Genomic DNA, 19839 nt, shown 5'->3' with positions numbered 1-19839 from the left:
GTTTTTGGACACAGTATGTATGTAGAGTGGAGGCAAAGACACCTCAATGTTCCTAAACACAGTTACATTATTTGAATAATTGAATGATGAGATAGGATTATAGTATGTGTCAAAGCCCTTTACTTCTAGGGTAATAATGAAACAAAATTAGGTAGTGGATATGAGTCAGATGCATTTCACAGCCAGTAACATTGACCCTTGAGTCCAAGGCATTCATTGATGACTAACTGCTCGTCTGACAGCGTCGGTGTTGTATTTACTGTCTCTGTCTCTTTCTCTCTCTTCAGTCACTAAGAAAGGTGGGTCAGGACTCTACTGTCTTACTCATCTGTATCACTGTGTTCCTGTCTTACCTCCCGGAGGCTGGACAGTACTCAAGCTTCTTCCTCTACCTGAGACAGGTAAGACATACCAGCAGTGTTTTCCTACAAATGTCAGCATTACTGATGTTACTAACATTACACTACTATCATTAAGGCAACTCATTATGACAACTATTTGAAATGTATGTTCTCAAATCATGCAAATTATGTGTGCACATTATAGAAACAGAATATAACAGTTGAATTTGAACTTAACGTCTAAAAATGTCAAAGATTTGGTGCAACAGTTATGGTTGAATCTTGCAATAATAATTTCATTGCAGATGCATGTGACCTGTTTGATAACGTCATTGTATCCTTCCCCGTCCTCAGTTCAACCATAACAACAAACTTTTGCTCAGACCTAACACATACTGAGAAGTATATGATGCATTGATAAACTTAAACGTAACAAAGCTGACTGGTGAGGACATTGTTGACCTCTGAACACTTCACCTCAGGGGGCCTGTCATGAAATAAGCTGCCTTCCACTGGTTTTGATGATTCTGCTTACAGCTGGTTCAAATCATCTTCTTCCCAAAAGGATCTATATTAGGCTCTCTGCAATTTGCTCGGTGATTAAGCTATATTATATTTTAATTAAAAAACTGACCATGGCATTGTTTTTATGCTGATGATTTCATCTTATATGCACAATTCAAAGATTGTTCTAAATTCCCAAATGACAAAATGTATGCCTTTCATAGAGCATGGAGCTTTGATGTTCCTGTTGAGCACTGTGATAATTGAAGAACTAACTGGTTCGGCACATGGTCGTACTTTGGATTTTACCCATTACACAACATTGTGTTGTCTATGACATCCCTTAAACATGTGTATGAACAAATGTATGACTGAAATGTAACAAAATGTAAAATGTAGAATGAACATTATTATATATTTTTTCTCTTGACACCTGCCAAGCTTCTCAAAAAGTAACACAATAATACTAATAATTTCTGTCTGTCCCTCTAGGTCATAAATTTCTCCTCCACAACCATTGCTGTTTTTATTGGAGTGGTGGGCATTCTGTCCATCGTAGCACAGGTAACACATGCAGAGGATATTTAGACATAGATCATTTCAAGTGCCAGATATCCAGATTAAATGGATATGTGATTTAAAGGTGTAATGTGTAAGATCGTGCTACTTGCTCCACCTCCGTAGGGGGCAGCATTTCACCTCTTCGCCCCTGTCCAGTTAATCATGTTGTTGTTTTCCCCATGTTCCTTATAATTTATTATTTACATGCACAGTTATTGTTGATAGTTAAAATTGTTGTTAGCACTAAAATAAATTTTGAGTACTTGTGATACAAACAGTATGTTTTTATTTACCTATAAAAATATGAAGGCAAGGGGATACTGCATGATACATGGGTGTCAGGCTACAGCAGCATGAAGAAGGGATGATAACATCATCACAAAGGCAGAATCAGAAATTAAGGTTTATTGCCTGTTTATTACTTACAAGATACTTGGCTTGGTGTTTGGTGCAGAATACAATGAACAGGAAATAACAATAAAAAGGTAAAATACTGTCAGTCAAAAAGATAACTATACATAGATACACATATTTAAAAAAAATGGTGCTTGATGAGGCCAGAGGCAGAAGAAAAGGCAGGTGCTTGGCCATCCATGGGGATGACTGGACTGTAATTCTGGTCCTGATTCGTGTGATAGGACAATTTGTTTAGATCATACAAGTTCTTTATATTCAAACATGTTAGGTCTGTTGGGTGTGTATAGTAAATATTAGGGATAGATATGAATATGCTAAAATAAATACAGTATTAGGAAGTGGATCCTGAACCTGCTGGTTCTGGATCAAACAGTCTCTTTGTCTTACTTGTAAAAAAAAGTTACTGACGCATCTAGCTGGACAACAGCTGCAGGACCAGGCTAAATTCGACTTAATCGCTAAAACATTTATGCCACTTGAAGTGTTTGTCAGTACAGTTTGTCATTTGCACTAATGATACCTTTCGCTACAGACCAACATTAGTGTAAAAGGACAGATAATCAAATATGCTCATACTGATACAACTAACTTTAACTGTTACTTGTAGTAATAGTTTTATTCAAATTAGAAATTCTCTTCCTCCCCCTTCTCCTCAGACTCTCTTCCTCACTCTCCTGATGAGAACTCTGGGTAATAAGAACACTGTTCTGTTGGGTTTGGGCTTCCAAATCCTTCAGCTGGCCTGGTACGGCTTTGGATCAGAGCCATGGTGAGATCTGCGTGTGTGTGTGTGTGTGTGTGTGTGTGTGTGTGTGTGTGTGTGTGTGTGTGTGTGTGTGTGTGTGTGTGTGTGTGTGTTGTTGGTTTCTGTGGAAGCTTACATTGATTGTACAGGTGTAAACAGTGAGATGTTACCACAGCCACCAACTGCCTAAGATCCTACCAGCAATCTGTATACGTTACAGGTTAAACTATCCCCCGACTCTAATCTCATCATCTAACCAAGTACAGCAGGTTATAGTTGAAAATAGAGGAAATATAGCTGCCTAATGTCATAAGAAATGATTAATCAGACTTAGAAATTATTCTACTGATTGATATATTTGTTCACTGCTGGTGGAGCGGAGTATAAAACTAGCAATACTTTTACTGGTACTCGAGTACAAATAATGCAACTGTGTTTTATATAACCCTTTTTACCTGCCTACATACTCGTTTGTATATTCAAAACGAATGTTTATGTGTGTGTGTGTGTGTGTGTGTGTGTGTGTGTGTGTGTATGTGTATGTGTATGTGTGTTAACAGGATGATGTGGGCGGCTGGTGCTGTAGCAGCGATGTCCTCCATCACCTTCCCAGCTGTTTCTGCTCTGGTGTCACAGTCTGCTGATCCTGATAAACAAGGTGAGAAAGAAAATCTCCTTTCCTCTCCTCTCCTCCTATCTCCTCTCCACTCCTCTCCTCTCCTCTCCTCTCATTCTAAAAATATGTTTACTGTGTCAGCAATAAGCTGAGCTGTCTCCTTCCCCTTCAGGTGTGGTTCAAGGGATGATCACAGGGATCAGAGGTCTCTGTAATGGTCTGGGCCCAGCTCTCTATGGATTCATCTTCTTCCTATTCAATGTTGAGCTCAACACCATGGACCCCATACAGGGAGACTACAGCATCGACCCCCTGCCTCTGCATAGTCCCACTGAGGTACTTGTAACAACAATCTGTTTCACCTGCACAGTATTTTGGACAGTAATAGATGTAGTGTGTGAGGTTTGGGATTGTCAGACAGCCCCATGGCCAGAGAAAACGTCTTGGATGCGCTGGCAACAAGTGGCAGTAAGTCTGCGTAGCTTGTATTGTTTTTGCAATATATTTGTATATATTACTCCTGGCTTTAAAGTGTACCAGATTTTGAGTTAAACATCCCATATCGGCTGAGCTGAAGAAGCCGTACCATGGATGCAGGGCCGGGGCTAAGCTAAAGGCTAAGATATGGAGATATAGGCCTTTTCTACCATCAATCCTCATGGGCAATGTCAACTCCCTGGCTAACAAGTATGATGAAATGGAGGTACTTGTGAATAACCAGCAAGCATATCGTGAGTATAGTCTAATGTGTTGCACGGAGACCTGGTTAAAGCGGACAGAGACGCCAGAGCAAGTGGAAAGAATAAAGGTGGAAGACTGGTTCTACTTGTAAACAATAGATGGTACGACTGACGCAAGACATTTCCCTGCAAAACCGAACAAATCTCAAACCTGAACACATCTGCCAGCTTCTGGATTTGTGCCTGAACACCACATATTTCCAGTTTAATGGCAAATTTTACAGACAAAAACACGGCTGCGCCATGGGTTCACCAGTATCCCCTATTTTGGCAAATCTATACATGGAGGAGGTAGAAAACAAGGCCTTGAACTCCTTTGAAGGAACAACACCGAGCCACTGGTTCAGGTATGTGGACGACACATGGGTCGAAATCAAAACCTAAGAGGTGCAAGCTTTTACCGAACACATTAACTCAGTGGACAAAAACATCAAGTTCACCAGAGGATGCCAAGGACAATAGTTTGCCTTTCTTAGATTGTGACGTCCATATGGAAAAGGACAGGAGCATCCATATTGGGGTATACAGAAAACCCACACACACAGACCAATATCTACTTTTCGACTCACACCACCCTCTGGAACACAAGCTTGGTGTGATCAGAACCCTGCAACACAGAGCTGATAACGTGCCCACCAGCTCACAGGCCCAAGGGGCAGAACACAAGCACCTGAGGGTTGCCCTCACAACTTGTGGTTACCCTAGCTGGACCTTTGTGAAAACTGCAGCTACTTCCAGAAAGAAAACCAGCAAAGTGGTTGAGAAAGAAAAACTAAACAAGAGAAACAACATAGTCATTCCATATGTGTCTGGAGTATCAGAAAAACTCAGGAGGATCTTCAACAAACACCGTATCCCTGTGTATTTCAAACCCAGCAACACACTCAGACAGAGGTTGGTACACCCCAAAGACAGAACACCACACACCCGCAAAAGCAATCTGGTGTATGCAGTCCGGTGTAACGAGGAATGCAATGACCTCTACATTGGAGAAACGAAACAACCACTGCATAAACGCATGGCCCAACACAGGAGAGCTAACTCCTCAGGCTTGGACTCCGCTGTCCATTTACATCTCAAGGAGAAAGCCCACTCCTTTGAGGACAGCAATGTCCACATCCTAGACAGAGAGGACAGTTGGTTCGAAAGAAGAGTAAAAGAGGCCATCTATGTAAAAATAGAGAAACCATCCCTCAACAGGGGAGGAGGTCTCAGACACCACCTATCTCCAATTTACAATGCTGCCCTTTCATCCCTTCCCAGGAGACTCAACAATCTAGCCTCCAAGAATAACAACTGTTCACAAGTGACATGTGACTCCAACGACTGTCACAATAGAGAACTAACGAAGTCGAAACCAATTTTCCACCAACGACAGTCATGCAAACGACTGTCGTTGACACTTGGAGCACAAAAGGGAACCAGTGACATCATCAGCCTTGTGAACGCCCACAAGAGGTTAAATACCTGGGTCTCCACACCAGAAAGTAGGACCAGTCCCAGCCTGGTCAGACACGTACACGAACTGATGAAGCCTCTTGGATGAGAGGTGAAACGTCTTCCCAGACAAATAACCTAGTCCAGTTGTTTTCGATTTAAAAAAACTCCTTTAGGATACTATGACCTGGACAAATGAGAATATACACAGGCTCAATAGATGGTACAACTGCAGTCATATCACAGAAGATCTGCTGTTGGGATATTGAACTGTTGGCAGTTGGTCTTAGACCGTACTATGTATTGAAGGAGTTCTCTCACATCGTCGCCATTGTTGTTTACATTCAACCACCAGCAGAGCTTGTAGTTGCGTGTGACATCATCCATGAGACTGTTGCTAGAGTGCAGACCCAGCACCCTGATGCATTCATTGCAATATTGGGGGATTTTTACAATGTTACTCTCAAATCTCACCTGACTGGCTTCACTCAGTCAACATTCGAGGGAATGACATTGAGGTGGTGCACACTTATAAATATCTAGGTGTGCACCTGGACAGTAAACTGGACTGGTCCCTGATGTCATCTTCCTGAAGGGGCAGAGCCGGTTCTTTTTCCTCAGGAAGCTCAGGTCCTTTGACGTCTGTAGTGAAATGCTGCACATGTTTTATCAGTCACTGGTGGCCAGTGTACTCCTTTATGCCACAAGAGACTGGACAAGCTGGTAAAAAAGACTGGATCTGTGCTTGGCAGGACTGTGGACTCAATCAGAACTGTTGTTGTGGAGAGATGAATGCAAATGGGAGCAATGTAATTTAATATTTTTTAAACTATTAAAAAATACATTTAAAAACCCTTTGCAAAAAAACTACAAAACTTATGTAATAAATAAATATGATCTCATTTGTTCCTTAGGGCCACATTTATAAACTTATCTTAGTTCCTCACGACTAGGTTGATGCAGAAAGAATATTTTGCACTCAGGTCAGTGCAGTTTCAATTGAGCACAATTAAATGTGTTAAATTAAAATGAAAATCAAATTTGAAAAAAGCAGAAATATTGGGCATACTTCAAGTCTGTTCTGCTCCAGATGAAAGATAAAAAATGAAAAAAAGAAAGGAAAAAATTATCTCTTGTTTTCTGTCTCTCTCAGCAGGCGCTCATCCCTGGCCCGCCCTTCTTGTTGGGAGCGTGTACTGTGGTCGTCGCCTTCCTTGTTGCTCTCTTCATCCCTGAGAAACCCTCCTGCTCCTCTTCTTCATCCCAGCTGTCCCTCGGCGACAAGCCCCACCCAGACAGCAAAGAGTCAATGTCCTCGCTGGCTGGCATCCACATCAACACTCCCCTTCCAGGCAGTGATGAGGAGACCCCTCCCACTGCCAGTGATGAGGACTTCGAGCCACTGCTGCAGGACAGTATTGTTTGATGGACAGGTTGAAGAACCACAGAGGGTCAGATAACATCATTGTTTTATTGATTGACATTTTGCAAAAAAAGACAAAGAACCAGTAACTCGTTTGCCACAGGGCGGGACTACGCATACTTTCGAAGTCTTTGCCAGCAGGAGGAACTAACATATTGCTTCACTGACCACGAGCATAGGAAGTAACATGTGTGCAACCAATAAGGATGGTTCTTAAATGAGGGGGCGGGAGCAAAGAGCTGCCAATAAGATGTCATAAGATGTCATGGTTTGATTGGACAGAGGAAATGATTATTTGATTGGGACCAACAGGAAGACCACAGTTTCAACAGAAGCCATTATTTGATTGACAAGAGGAGGGACCAACTGTCTTTTTTAATGGGATGGTTGCGGTTTTAGGATAAACCCACATAAAATTATCTGAAGTTAGAGAGAAGTATCTTTAAGGTTTACATGGGAGGATTATTGTTCATCTTAAAGCTTGAAGTTGTTGATTGTTTTTGTGATAAACAAGAAAAGGTGTTTTTACCTTCAGCTGTATCATTTTGAAGCTGTATTTTAATGTTGTGTTTCATTTCTTACTGGTATTTGTACAAAGGAAACATATCTGCAACATATTTACAGCAGCCAAAATATCAGTGTTGACTTATACACTATTTTGTTGAATAACACTTTTTTGTTACAGTTTTTTCTTTTAGCCAGGGTTAGGGGATTTTTATTGTTTTTGTACAGTATCTAACCTTGTATGAGCTATCGATGCTAAAGTATGAATGTGAAGACCTGAGAGATGAGTCAACCACCTGAAATCCAACATGTCAAAATATCAATTTTAATCAGTATTTTCATCTCACGGTCATTTGCTTAGCCAAGTTTCATCTTTAATTGTAATTTACTAAAATTTATTTAATAATTTATTCATTTGGTAACAGACCCAAAATGTATTTATTGTAGATATTTTAGAAAGAATTATGAGAAACAAAAGAAATCCTGAATGATACAGAAGTTACATTAAACACATCACTGGATAGTTTTTACTTTTAATTTGACCAGTTGTTTGTCACTCTACCTCAGATAAGTGTTTTTAAATCACACTCAACCTGGCTTTACTCATATTCAGTCACTCATTTATATATCAAAGTCACTTTATGAAAGTGCTGCTGGCTGTTGGCAGAGGGAAAGCCTCAGTGTTTAACTTTTTAGCAGTCCAAGTACCAGCAGTGTGTGCTCATACTTGTTTTTGATTTCAGTGAAAGGTGGTTCTGCAGCTCAAACTGTTGAAGGTATATATGTGAACTTTGCAAGTAAAATACAAGAAAAATACTTACCTCACAATAGATTGTCTGATTTGGTGCAAGTCCAACAATAACTGGCATTGTAACACACTTTGTCTTTTATCTCAGGATTACATTCTTAAAATGTCACCAGTTTTGGTGTGCATATCCAATTGGTGCTAACTGGATTGCAGGTTGCACTGTCATACATTTTTGAACAATGATAATGATTTAGCTCCAGGTCACCAATGGATTTTCAAAGACACTAGATTTGGTGTGCACATCCTGTGTGTACTCCAGATGTTCCATACCAAACTTGGTGGCACTATGACACAATGTTGCTGTTAGCTCAGCAGTACAAAGTTAAATGTCACCAAATGTGGTTTGCACATATAGAAAATCTGACTTTTTTAATATATAAAATTAATTTATTACATAACTTGGCTTCCCATAGTGTCATGCTATCATCTACTGCCTCTCCAGAATGTAGGTTTAGAAATACAACTAGTTGGCAGCATGACACCATGGAGTTCTAATTGCCTAGGGTCAGTGTGCCTTTAATTCCAAGTTGCGCCGGGTGCTTGGACCCTTGTGTTACAAGTCTAGTGTTTCATTTAAACTGTGAGATCAGTTGGGCATTTGTGTGCTAAGGGTTTCTCATAACTGACAGTCCTTCATTGTATGATTAGAAAAACATTGAGGTCAGCTGGACAGTTATTTGTGAGGTTTTTCCCTGACAGCAGTGATATTCCTGTGAATGAACATATACTTGAAGCATCAGACAGAGATTTTACAAAAGCTTTAGAGAAGATTAGGAACAAATGCTGAATAGTTTAACAGTACATAAATAGCACAGAGTGTACATAGTTATTTGCTTTATGACCTTAAAATGTAAGGCTACATGTGAATATTATGGTTTGTATATTATGTAGGTGAAGTGTGGGACTGGCTTGTTTGTTGGGGCTTATAAGAAGGTTTTCCATCATTGTTTTGTCCTGTGAAGCTCAATGACACAATCACAGTCTGGCTGGTTGGGTGGGGGGGTTCAGTTTCCCTTGTGCAGCTAAACCGTTATAAAAGACCAACAATCATTCTACTTTTGTTGTTCGTGTTCGTTCAGATTACTCTTTGAAACAGATTCCTTCACCTGAGTGTTTACATGAACACTTTTCTGTCTGTGGTCATATTTGGTTTGTGATTTTTTAAATAACGTTTGAATGGTGCTGAACCAATTTAATTTATTTGCACTCTACAGATTTAAACATATCTGTATTTCAATGAGTTCTGCCATCTAATTTATTGTCTTTGCTCTTTCATTAATGAAAAACAAAGTTTTATTTCATTTCCATAATGACAAAGGCACCTGTTTTTTCTACCATTATCATTTGAGGTATTTTGCTTCTTCTAGTCTTCTAGTATTTTTTAGTATACCAGTTTCTTTTGAAATAACCCAAATCACATTGAGACCTATGAAAACCAAGATGATAATCCTGGTTTCTTTAGTCATGATATGATGTTTGTATGAGCAAATACTCAAGAACACAGATCATAAGTAGGATATTAGTGTGCATTTGAATACTGTTATGTTATTTACTTGACAACGGCACTTGCTCAGTTGGTTCAGCAGCAGTAAAACTGACTCATCAGTGTAAATATTGTACATGGATTGGATGTCTGTACATGTGATGAAATTAAATAGATGTGGGGATTCACTGTAAATACACTTTGTCTAGTGTCTTGTCTGGAGTTGTACCAGCAATTTGTTGGTTATTGGAAATTAAAACAGAGCAACACTTGCATGATGTGCTTTATATTTTCCTCTTTTTTCCAAATTCCAGCTGGTTGTTGTTGTTCACATCCTTACATCCCCCTGAGTTCCTTGAATATTCCTGCTGAAAGAGCTATGAATACATTAACAATGTCTAGATTTTAATAAATTCTACTTAACGATTTACTATTACTATTATTAACAATATTGTGTTTATTTTTTATTAAAAGAAATTTGAAATTGAAAGTCCCAACCTTTGGCACACCAGATGAAAAAACAATGTCACCACAGGGCCCATTAGTTTAAATTGTATTACATGATCTTCCTCAGAAGATAAAGAGGTCTATTTGTCATGGACATGTTCGAATTTGCATTTTTTTGAGCATGTTAAGGATTTCCCCTCTATCCTGTTTTAAAATCTTGATTCATGGGATTATGATTGATCTGATTGATGAGATTGAAGGTTCATTCTTAAAATGATCAAAAGCTCCAGAACAGCTGCTAAATGGACTTTGCATGGAGACAGTCAACTGCTGTTTCCAGGTCAAGGATTCATTCAATAATGAACATTTATTCTATTCACATTATTAATTATTAATATTTTTAAATACATATATTTTGTTTTGTCTTAATGTTCATTACTGTAATGTAATATTTACATTTAAATCATCTTTAATTAAATCATCAACTGCGTAGTATTTAACTTATTTGAAGAAAAAAAAGGACATTAAATGTAGAAGAAGATAGAAGTGCCTCTGTGTGTTGTGATGTTGTCATACGTTTAGTGACCTCTACTGGGCAATGTGGGTTATTGTTCGGGAATATCCAGAAATCGTCCAATCTGAGACTGGATTTTAGGTCATGTGACCTAGCAGCCGGGTAAAGACGGCCAAACGGCAACAACAAATATGGAGGTGTCACCGTTCAGCTTCACACTAGAGAGATACTGGACGGAGGAGAAAGAGAGGGCGCTCATAGCGTTTTTCTCCAGTAAGTCAACTTTACAACAGCAGCTTTTTGTGGTTCAGTACATGAAAAGTTTATGTTTTCATCGATGTTTTGTGGGAAGCTGCAACATTTTGTGGCAACCGTTGCTAGATTAGACCGATGGCTGTTAGCAATGAGCGATACGGACAGACAATAGCAATGGCGACTAGCAACTGAAGTCAAGTTAGCAGGTTACTCCTCTGAAATACGTCAACAACGGCTTATTGATCTTTGTTTATGGTTTCTGAACTTGTTGTATGTAGGTCTTAATATAAATATAAGAAATCAACGAAGTTTGAAGGCTTTCTAATTTAATTTAATTCTTTGGAAATAGAGTGAATGAGGGAAAATCCACATCATTTCAGATCCATATTATTGTTATTACTCTGTACCGAACGTCTAAGTTACAGTGAATACATACGTTTTTGTTACATCAAATTAACTTCATTTATAGCCATACCTTTAGTTGATAATTATTTTAGACATTTTACTCTCAAGTATAGCGAACATTATACAATAATTGTTCAGAAGCTATGGTGAGTGAAACTCCACATTTAATGACTAAAGACTCATGTATGACAACATACACGTTACTTTGTACTTGTATACAATGTGTGTTACTACAAAGAAAACAGAAAAATCATTACCAGAATTGGCATATTTCAAATGTACATAATATTTATCACTATTTGTAGACTGGTAACATTGTATATCGACTGGCTTACAACAGACTAACTTTAGATAAATGATTTCAAGTCACTTTAAGTTAGCGATTTAAACTACTTAAATATTTTTTAAGGTGTTCCAGACAAATGTCTTGTTGAACTTGATGTATGACACTGTCAAGCATTTTGTATGATGCAACATTAGCCAAGAACAAACAGACGTGTTCAGCAATGTTGCAGTGGTCAAGGATTTGGTTTGTTTTCATTTCCCAGAGCACAGTTGTCTGTGGAACCACAAGTCTGAGAGCTATAAGAACAGACAGCTGCGATGGAAAACTCTGGAACAACTGAGGATCCTTCTGTCAGCCCACCCCCCACCTGTTCCCTTCACAGGTAAGGCTGCAGGTAGATTTTCTCACTTTCAAAGCTGCATTCTGGAGGAAATGAAATCTAATCTTAAACTTCTTTCCAGTGGAAGACATTAAGAATAAGTTCAAGAACCTTCGTACCACCTTTCAGCGTCAGTACAAAATGGTAAAGGCAAGCAAGGTGTGCAAGGGAGAAGATGTGTTTGTACCACAGTGGAAACACTACCAGCAGCTGATGTTCCTGCAGGGCTGCTGGGACCAGGACGACTGTGTTGATGAGCAGCCACTGTCGCCGCTGACTCTTCCACAGGCGGAGACACAGTCTGTCCTTACATCACCAGGACTGATCATCTCCTTCCTTCCCACCCCATCCACCTCTTTCCCCTCCACCTCATCTTCCTGCGTCCCCTCCAACATGATGGTTAAATGTTACTGGACTGAAGAGAGGGAGCGTGCCCTGATAGCCTTTTATTCCGGTAAATAAAGCACTGATTACATCTTCAAAAAAATTACTAATTATTACTTACTTACTTACTTTAGTAACTACACAGGTATTGATATAGAAAAAAAACCTAATGACAAGTTGGATTCTTACAGTGACAGTGTTTGATAGCTGATTGAAGCTATGCTGTGTGTTGTTGTGCACAGAGCACAACTGTTTGTGGAACAAGAAGTCTGAAAACCACAACAACCGGCAGCTCAGACTGAGTCTACTGGAAGCTCTGAGAGGCCAGCTGTCTGATCACTCAGTGTCTTTCACAGGTAAATGTCACATGGTCCTACTTCTTTTAATGGTTACATCCCATCACATCATCATAAGGGTTAGTGGTTTAACTCCTATTGGAGCTTACAGTAAAAGAGTTGGCAGTATTTGCACATTCAGGTACTCTTGGCCAGAAGGTTACATGTTATTTGGCATAGGAACCCTTACTTTCACATTCATTTATACATTTTGGCTGAATAATAGCCAGGTGCAGTGATTATGTGCAGTTTCGTAATTTCTTGTCATCCCAGTGATAATGATACTATCTCATGGTTGTAAAGAGATCAAAACTAAAACCTGTGACTGTAACCTGACAGCAACATGTACTGTAGCCGGAGATCCTGCACAGAATTACAGGGCAGATGGATAAGCTTTATAATGTGCAGATACAGTGGGGTCAAAAAGTCTGACACCACTTTCCCATTCAAGTGAATGGGATGTCCCAAACATAATTTTAAAACCAGTAGAATTATAGCTTTATAGTGATAGCAAACAGGGTGCAGGATCTATGTATGTAAGAATCTGAGATGGTCTCATCAAATGAGGAATGAAAGCTTGATTTTCCTTTTTTTTTTTTTTTTTTTTTACAGCAGTTAAACTACATAAGAAGCTTTCAGATTATAGACAGCTGTTTTAATGGCAAACATGTTTGCAAACAGCTGTCAATTTCCACATTCTATAGACTAAGAGCAACATCTCTACCAACTCCTGAGAAATATCAGTCTCCTTAACTGCTTAAATGTTCCACTTTCTTCACCAGCCAATCTCTAACTGTGTCTGTCTGCTGTGGTGCAGGGCAGGAAGTGTACAGTGGGTTTATTAGAGCTTCTTTGGTGAAAACAGCCACCTGCTGCTGCTGGAAACAGGTTTGATTTGAGTACTGTGACTGAACCACATTCTAATATTCTGTTAAACTGAAACTACAAGCTAAAAGAGTCCAAAAAGCACTTTATAACTGCAGAGTTTGCCACTGAGACACTTTCACATTTTACACTCATATAAAGAAAACACTCCTTAATTAAGACTGAGTTAAGTTAATGGCACAACAAAGAAAAACTAACTCAAATCTAACAGAGGAAAAAAACATTCATATGAGAAACAAGATTAGGTAGAAGATGTGAGTATTAATTCGTGGACTCATGTAATGTGACTCCTTGTTGGTGTTTTGCAGTCGAAGACATAAAGTGCAAATTCAAGAACCTTCGGACAGTTTTTAACCGTGAATATAAGGCGGTCCAGGCGAGCAGCGTGTCTAACAAACTCTACGTGTCCAAATGGAAACACTACCAGCAGCTGTTCTTCCTCTGTGAGTCCTGCGATGAAGACAACAGCACAGACAACCTACAGATACTAATGCCACAGGAAGACGAGGACCTAGACAATGGAAACCAAACACCATCCTCCACCCTAAGCAGCCTGTCTTCCAGTTCCACCCAAACCAATAGCATCAAGGTCAATAAAAACTCTGCTCTCTCTAACTCCAGTCAGAGCAACGACAAAACCCATACCGCTGCATACCAAATCCTAATCTCTGCATCTCCAGACAGTCTCAAACTAGCAAATCAAACAGCTCCTTCCACATTCCCAGTCTCTCTATCTACTTCATCACTAGACACCAAACCTTGTTCAAACCCCTCTCCTCTAAATTTCTCTGTATCCGGTCCAGTTCAGTCAGACAGCAGACTGAGCACAGACCCCCGCTGCCACTGGAGTGAGGACAAAGTTCAGCAACTCATATCATTTTACTCTGGTAGGTGGCATCATTGTGCCTTTTAAATTGCCCCTGGGGACAAAAAAAGTTTATTGAATTGAATTGAATTGAATTGAATTGAATTGAATTGAATCGAATAGAATCAATCGAATTGTTGAGGTTCAAGTGATTGAAGTTGTTGGTGAATTTGTTAAATGTAAGACTGTGACGGTCAATACTGACCAGGCTTGATTGACATTTACTTCACTCTCTTGTTTCACTTGCTTAAATGGGAAGAATTGTAAATTTAGTGAAAGTTGTTCAACAATAACTGAAAAAAACAAATACAATCATAAACTAATTGTAATAATATAATTTCTTTTGCTGTTCATATGCATAATGTAAAAACATAAAATACGCCAACATGTAATACTGTGATGTGAACATTATGATGTGATCCCATGCTATTCAACGACAGCAGTTGATTGATTGTAAGTAGGTTTTAGTGACTTGAAGTGCATGGACCACCTCTTATTACAGGAGCTTGGTTTATTGCATATTATACATGTCTTGTGAAATATACTTAGAGTAAAAGCTTAGGACGTTAGGACTGACACAGCCCTTATTTTTAGGAGCTACTTTTGGTGTGAGGAAGTTTAATGAATACTACCCACAATAAGGTAAGGATGGGATAAGTGAGTGTCTGGGAGCTGGTTTCAGGAGTCGCTGGTGTCATGTAAACAATCTTACATGACATGAGAGACTAATACAGGAGGGACATGTCACAGAAAGTGTTTTTATTTTGTGTTAATCTGAGAATTGAAGGTGTCTCCCTTCTTCCAGAGCAAAGCTGTCTGTGGAACAACAAGTCAGAGAGCTACAGAAACCGTCTACTCAGACAGAGTCTGTTGGAGACTCTGAGCCGCCTCCTGTCTGAAAATGAACCGGTCCCATTCACAGGTAAAGATGATGGAGCTGGTGTTATTGTTTTGTTGAGAAACCTTTGGGAGACAAGACAACTTTGATCATGAGAAACATTCAAAGTTCAAATCAAACTATGATCTCAACTAAATAATTCTTTACACCGTTTGCCAAAAGTGATTTTATCAGCAGAGACTAACAAGTTCAGGCTGTTTGTCACAGTTGTTTAAAGTTAAATGACAAAAATTATCGATCAAGTATAAATACTGTGTATGTTAAATATCTGCACTCTCTGCCGTTATTCATTATTCTTCAGTGGAAGACATCAAGACAAAGTTCAGGAACCTGCGAACCATTTTCCAACGTGAGCACAAGGCGGTGAGCTCAAACAAAACATGTGGATCAGAGGACTTTTACCTTCCAAAGTGGAAACACTACCAAGAGCTGATGTTCCTCTGTGACTCCTGTGATGAGGATGAGCGACCTGAAGGCCTCCACTGCCACCAACCGGAGGAATCCGACCTCCTCCACCTGGACAGCCAAGCCCCACCCTCCTCCCTACACTACCATACTGCCACTCAAACTGCTACCAAAGGGAACATCACACCACAAAGCCTCAAAGCCCCACCCTCACCCACTCCCCCAGACTCTCAGCACTCGTCCCCCTCTTCCTCCCCATCCCCCTCCACATCCTCCTCTCATACTAACAGCCGATTGTCGGGCCGCAAACGAGCAAGCCGCCGGGCACCACCCACCATGAACGAAATGCTGGATTTCATGAGGATGTTCTGTCAAAGTCGAGCGGTGTCACCACACACCGGGTTCATGAAATATGTTGAGGAGTGTCTGAATGAGATGCCGCCAGACAAAGTGAAAAAACTGAAGAAGAAGATCATTGAGACGATCCACAGTGTGTCAGAGGAAGTTTAGTGTTTCCTGTTTGAGGAGCTTAAGTCGGACTCAGTGAAGTGATTTTTTTTCTGCTTGAGTCTTATTCTTGTTGCTTTAGCCATCATTATTCACCAACTGTCATCTCATTCTAAGTTACAGGCCGCTGACAGTCCAATAAGTTGTTGCTGTCATTTTGCTTAAAAGATTAAATTGATAGCTACCAAGACATCAGCATATTAGTAACGATTTTTTTTTGTCACTTTAATGAAGAAGAGGACCATAATTCATTGAAACAACATTAGACAATACAATGGTTGTTGTAATTTTAAAATCTTTGTTAACGGTGAATATTTTTACGTTTGTGATTTTCTTTGGTCATTTGAGTCAGTTCCGCAGCTATCTTGCCAGTGATTCGCAAGGCATTCTGGGAAATATTTCATAACACTCCGTTTGAAGTGTGCCCCTGAAAAATCTTTGTTTGAAGGGCCAGTTAGCCCTTACACTTCATCCTACCCCTCTATCTCAACAAGAATTGGGGCACCCTATGCCTAAATGTGAACACGTAAAACGAAGGGGTAGAGCCAAGGGCAAGGGCTGAAATCTCAATACTTTCTAACTTCCCTACCCTGTATGTAGGTGCATTTCCATCCAATTATTTTATGTACATTTTCAGTTTGTGTGTAACTAAACCTAATTTGACCCTGAAAACTTGAAAAAATGCTAAATCTAATGAAAAGTACAATGGAAACAGACTTAGTTAATACATCATGTAAAGTACTTCTTGGTACTCTTTAGTGACCATCATCTATCCCTTCCCACCATGTGATACATACAGCTCTCAACATTGGTCATGTATACAGAGCCTAATTGGTAGGAATGATGGACAAATTATTGTTCATTTTAAGATCATTTCAGACTCAGCTAGTTTTTTGTTATCAAACTGAACTTTGTCACCTTTGTTGGACTTTCAGCCCAATATAACTAACATGTTAGCATATTTTAGCTTTTAAATACACATTGATCATGCAGTGACATGCTGACAATATACTAATGTATCTGCTTGCATGTTAACATGCCATTACTAATGCTTGCATGTGGAACATTGCCACTTAGAATTGGTTCTCAAATTTAATTTTCAGATTTCAACAGACATGAACAATTAGCATTTCATTTTTGCTAATAAAAACAAGTTACATGCTTTACTACACACCAGCATATTAACTTGTCAAAGGTCAAAAGGTTTGCATCTCAGTATTATACCTAGGGGCATTCTGTCATGAAAGTGTTTGGCAAGTGGACATTTTTATTGACATGAGAAACATCAGGGGATCACCAAAGTCATATGACATGCTGGACCATGTTGGGTTGCTTTACAATTCCGTCTGGATGTCACTAGTGTGGATAAAACCACAACAGAAAGAAGTATTCTGAAAGCACTATAGTATTTTCAAATTTTTGTGACTAGCTTGTTGCCAAAACTTGATCCAGAGAGCATTCACAAAAGACAAAATTGCATGAAATCATTCCCTGTGCTCAATGTACACTTTTACTAAAGGTCCTTTCCAAGAAATCTACAAGTGTCTAATGCTTTGTGTTGTTCAAGAGAAATGTTTCTGTTCAGCTGAATGTGCAGTTCATTCAGTTGAACATAACATTTTTACAGCTATCTTCAGTCTTCACCGAAAGACGTCAACATTAGTTTCCTGGTAAATTTGAGACATGATTTTGATGCTTACAGAGCAATTCAGACATTAAAAACTCACTTTGTTTTCTGAAGTACTAAAATTCAGAAAGGCAATTCAAACAAACTTCTTCGACATGTAATGTACCTCTTAATTTATTTTAGTGTAAGCACTTATGGGGGAAATCGACATTATTACCAAAGCAGTTTTTTGAAATGTTGAAAGAGTTGAAGACTGTCAATCATTAGTCAACTAATTTTGTCAATATATAAAGCACTGTACTTTTAAATATGACATCAGTCTGAGATGTTATATTTAGCTTTTCTTTTATAATCAACAAAGTTTTATTCCAATGTCAAGCTTACTATCAGTTGTAAAAAATATTTAAAGTTTATAGATCTGTAAGTTGTCTTTTTTTTTTTTTTTAATCTATGCATGTAAAAGGTTTTTAAAAATTCTATTCCTGTTCAGTTTTAAATATTTAGGTTATGGTTGAATCTAAATTTCTTGAAGCAATTATGGTTATTTTGTAGTACTGGCTGTGAAACATTTGTGAATTTTTTTTTTGTATTGCACATTTATATAAGAATAATTTATATCCTTTCTCTGTTGTTTGCACATTTGTTAAAATTTGACTTAGTGCCTTATCAGAATCACAATAACTGCATTTCCAGTCACAAAGATAAAACAGGTGCTCTGTTCTGTTCTGGTCTGCCGAGGGGAAAATGCAATGGTGCATCACATTAAATGTTGCTGTGGCAAGGAATTGTGGGATGGCATTTCTCCATTCCTTTCATAAAAGAAGGTCCTAGTGTTTCCTATGCTAAAGGAGATAAGATAGGAAGCACTGAAGCTCCTTTCCTTATCATTTAGAGAATTCGACCAGCTCTTGTCATGGTTGCCGCCTAGATGCTTCATTTCATTTAGATACATCATTTCACTTAGTTAGGAACCTTCCTAAACAAAAAAGACTTTTCGACTGCAGCCCTTGTGTTTCATTTGGGAAAATAAAATGTATCTTCTGCAATAACTTGTTCAACAGTTGATTGTGATTCTCTGATCTTCCTCTAGGTGGTGATCTGTGATCACCAGCCACGTACTCTGTTGCGGCTTCCTCAGCACTCAAAGGAAAAACTAAAAATGAAACTTTACAAAGTAATCAGATATCTCTATTTCCCATTCAGAGACAAAAGCTCAACTCAGGGTCCACGTACTACCTTGGTCTGGAGTTTTTGATAGTATGACAGAATAATTCTTGACTATAAGCTCTCCTAAGTCCTCAGTTGATGAAAATAAGATGCTGTTGAATTTACCTTTAAGCCCTAAAATTTCATTCATTCATTCATCTTGTCGTGTCAGTAAGGCTTATTTGACTGTGAAACAGAGAGCCACGGACACAGAAGACAGACAGACAGACAGGCTCATCTGTCTTCTGTTTAACTTATATCCATCAGACTGAGCTTTAGGCGAAAAACATCACTGTACCTTAAGATTCCTGACATTTAATGAAATACCTTGTGTTACCTGAACCTTTTTTATTCAGAAACCGGACTCTTCTCGCTTCTTTATAAAGCATCTGCCACCTGTGACTCCTGTTAGCTGATAAATTTGATTTCACTTGAATCAAACCACATTCCCTAGTACCAACACACCCAGCTCTAAAGGATGACTGCTTTACTAGAATTTTATTTTCATATCAACGGTGTTGAATGACTGTGATTGTGTAACTATCACAGCTATCATAGCGAAACTAAACTCTGCATGAAATGCATAAAACACCCTAGTGCCCTTTACTGCCCTTTACTGCCTATGCCAGCAGCCAGGTTTGGGCCAGTTAGATTACAGGTTACTTACTTGACTGTAAGTGATTCAGAGATACTTCATACTTGTAAAAGGGTGGCTACTGATTTGTAAAACCTGTCCCATGCAGGACACCTACATCCTCAGTGGGACTTGCAGCTGGCAACAAAAGTAAGCAACAATGCAGTTGCAACAGCAGCTGCATTTAAAGAAGTTGTAACTTTATATGCTTGTTTCTGTATAATTTTC

The 19839-nt window shown here is 39.0% G+C and overlaps 2 protein-coding genes across 4 annotated transcripts in view; both read left to right on the top strand.

The window, feature by feature from the left end:
• Positions 1-9854, top strand: part of mfsd14ba (major facilitator superfamily domain containing 14Ba) — a 28841-nt gene extending 18987 nt beyond the window's left edge. The window contains exons 7-12 of one of the 2 annotated variants that reach the window (XM_056403427.1): positions 288-401; positions 1338-1409; positions 2480-2592; positions 3129-3226; positions 3357-3520; positions 6518-9854. In XM_056403427.1, the coding sequence (XP_056259402.1) occupies positions 288-401; positions 1338-1409; positions 2480-2592; positions 3129-3226; positions 3357-3520; positions 6518-6787 (831 nt within the window). In that variant the 3' untranslated portion in view covers positions 6788-9854. Of the gene's footprint in view, positions 1-287; positions 402-1337; positions 1410-2479; positions 2593-3128; positions 3227-3356; positions 3521-6514 lie in introns of both variants that reach the window. The other variant, XM_056403426.1, reaches the window with a different exon arrangement.
• An 844-nt stretch (positions 9855-10698) lies between these two features.
• Positions 10699-18820, top strand: LOC130186677 (uncharacterized). 2 transcript variants are annotated; one of them, XM_056403932.1, is made up of 7 exons: positions 10699-10813; positions 11749-11868; positions 11948-12319; positions 12492-12605; positions 13778-14356; positions 15140-15256; positions 15534-18820. In XM_056403932.1, the coding sequence occupies exons 1-7, from the start codon at positions 10732-10734 to the stop codon at positions 16145-16147; spliced, it is 1998 nt and encodes a 665-aa protein (XP_056259907.1). In that variant the 5' UTR covers positions 10699-10731; the 3' UTR covers positions 16148-18820. The 2 variants fall into 2 exon arrangements, with proteins under 2 accessions (XP_056259907.1, XP_056259908.1); XM_056403933.1 differs by lacking the exon at positions 13778-14356.
• The last annotated feature ends 1019 nt before the right edge of the window (positions 18821-19839 follow it).

This window comes from Seriola aureovittata, chromosome 18 (assembly GCF_021018895.1).
Source record: "Seriola aureovittata isolate HTS-2021-v1 ecotype China chromosome 18, ASM2101889v1, whole genome shotgun sequence".
Lineage (NCBI taxonomy): Eukaryota > Metazoa > Chordata > Actinopteri > Carangiformes > Carangidae > Seriola > Seriola aureovittata.
Note: the sequence above shows the minus strand (reverse complement) of the source record. Positions and strands in the feature narration are given on the sequence as shown.

Bases quoted from the DNA above. Each gene is read 5' to 3' on its own strand.
- LOC130186677 (XM_056403932.1), top strand. From the start codon at position 10,732: ATGGAGGTGTCACCGTTCAGCTTCACACTAGAGAGATACTGGACGGAG. The intron at 12,606-13,777 runs GTAAATGTCACA...GGTGTTTTGCAG, and splicing joins TCACTCAGTGTCTTTCACAG to TCGAAGACATAAAGTGCAAA. The intron at 14,357-15,139 runs GTAGGTGGCATC...CCCTTCTTCCAG, and splicing joins ACTCATATCATTTTACTCTG to AGCAAAGCTGTCTGTGGAAC.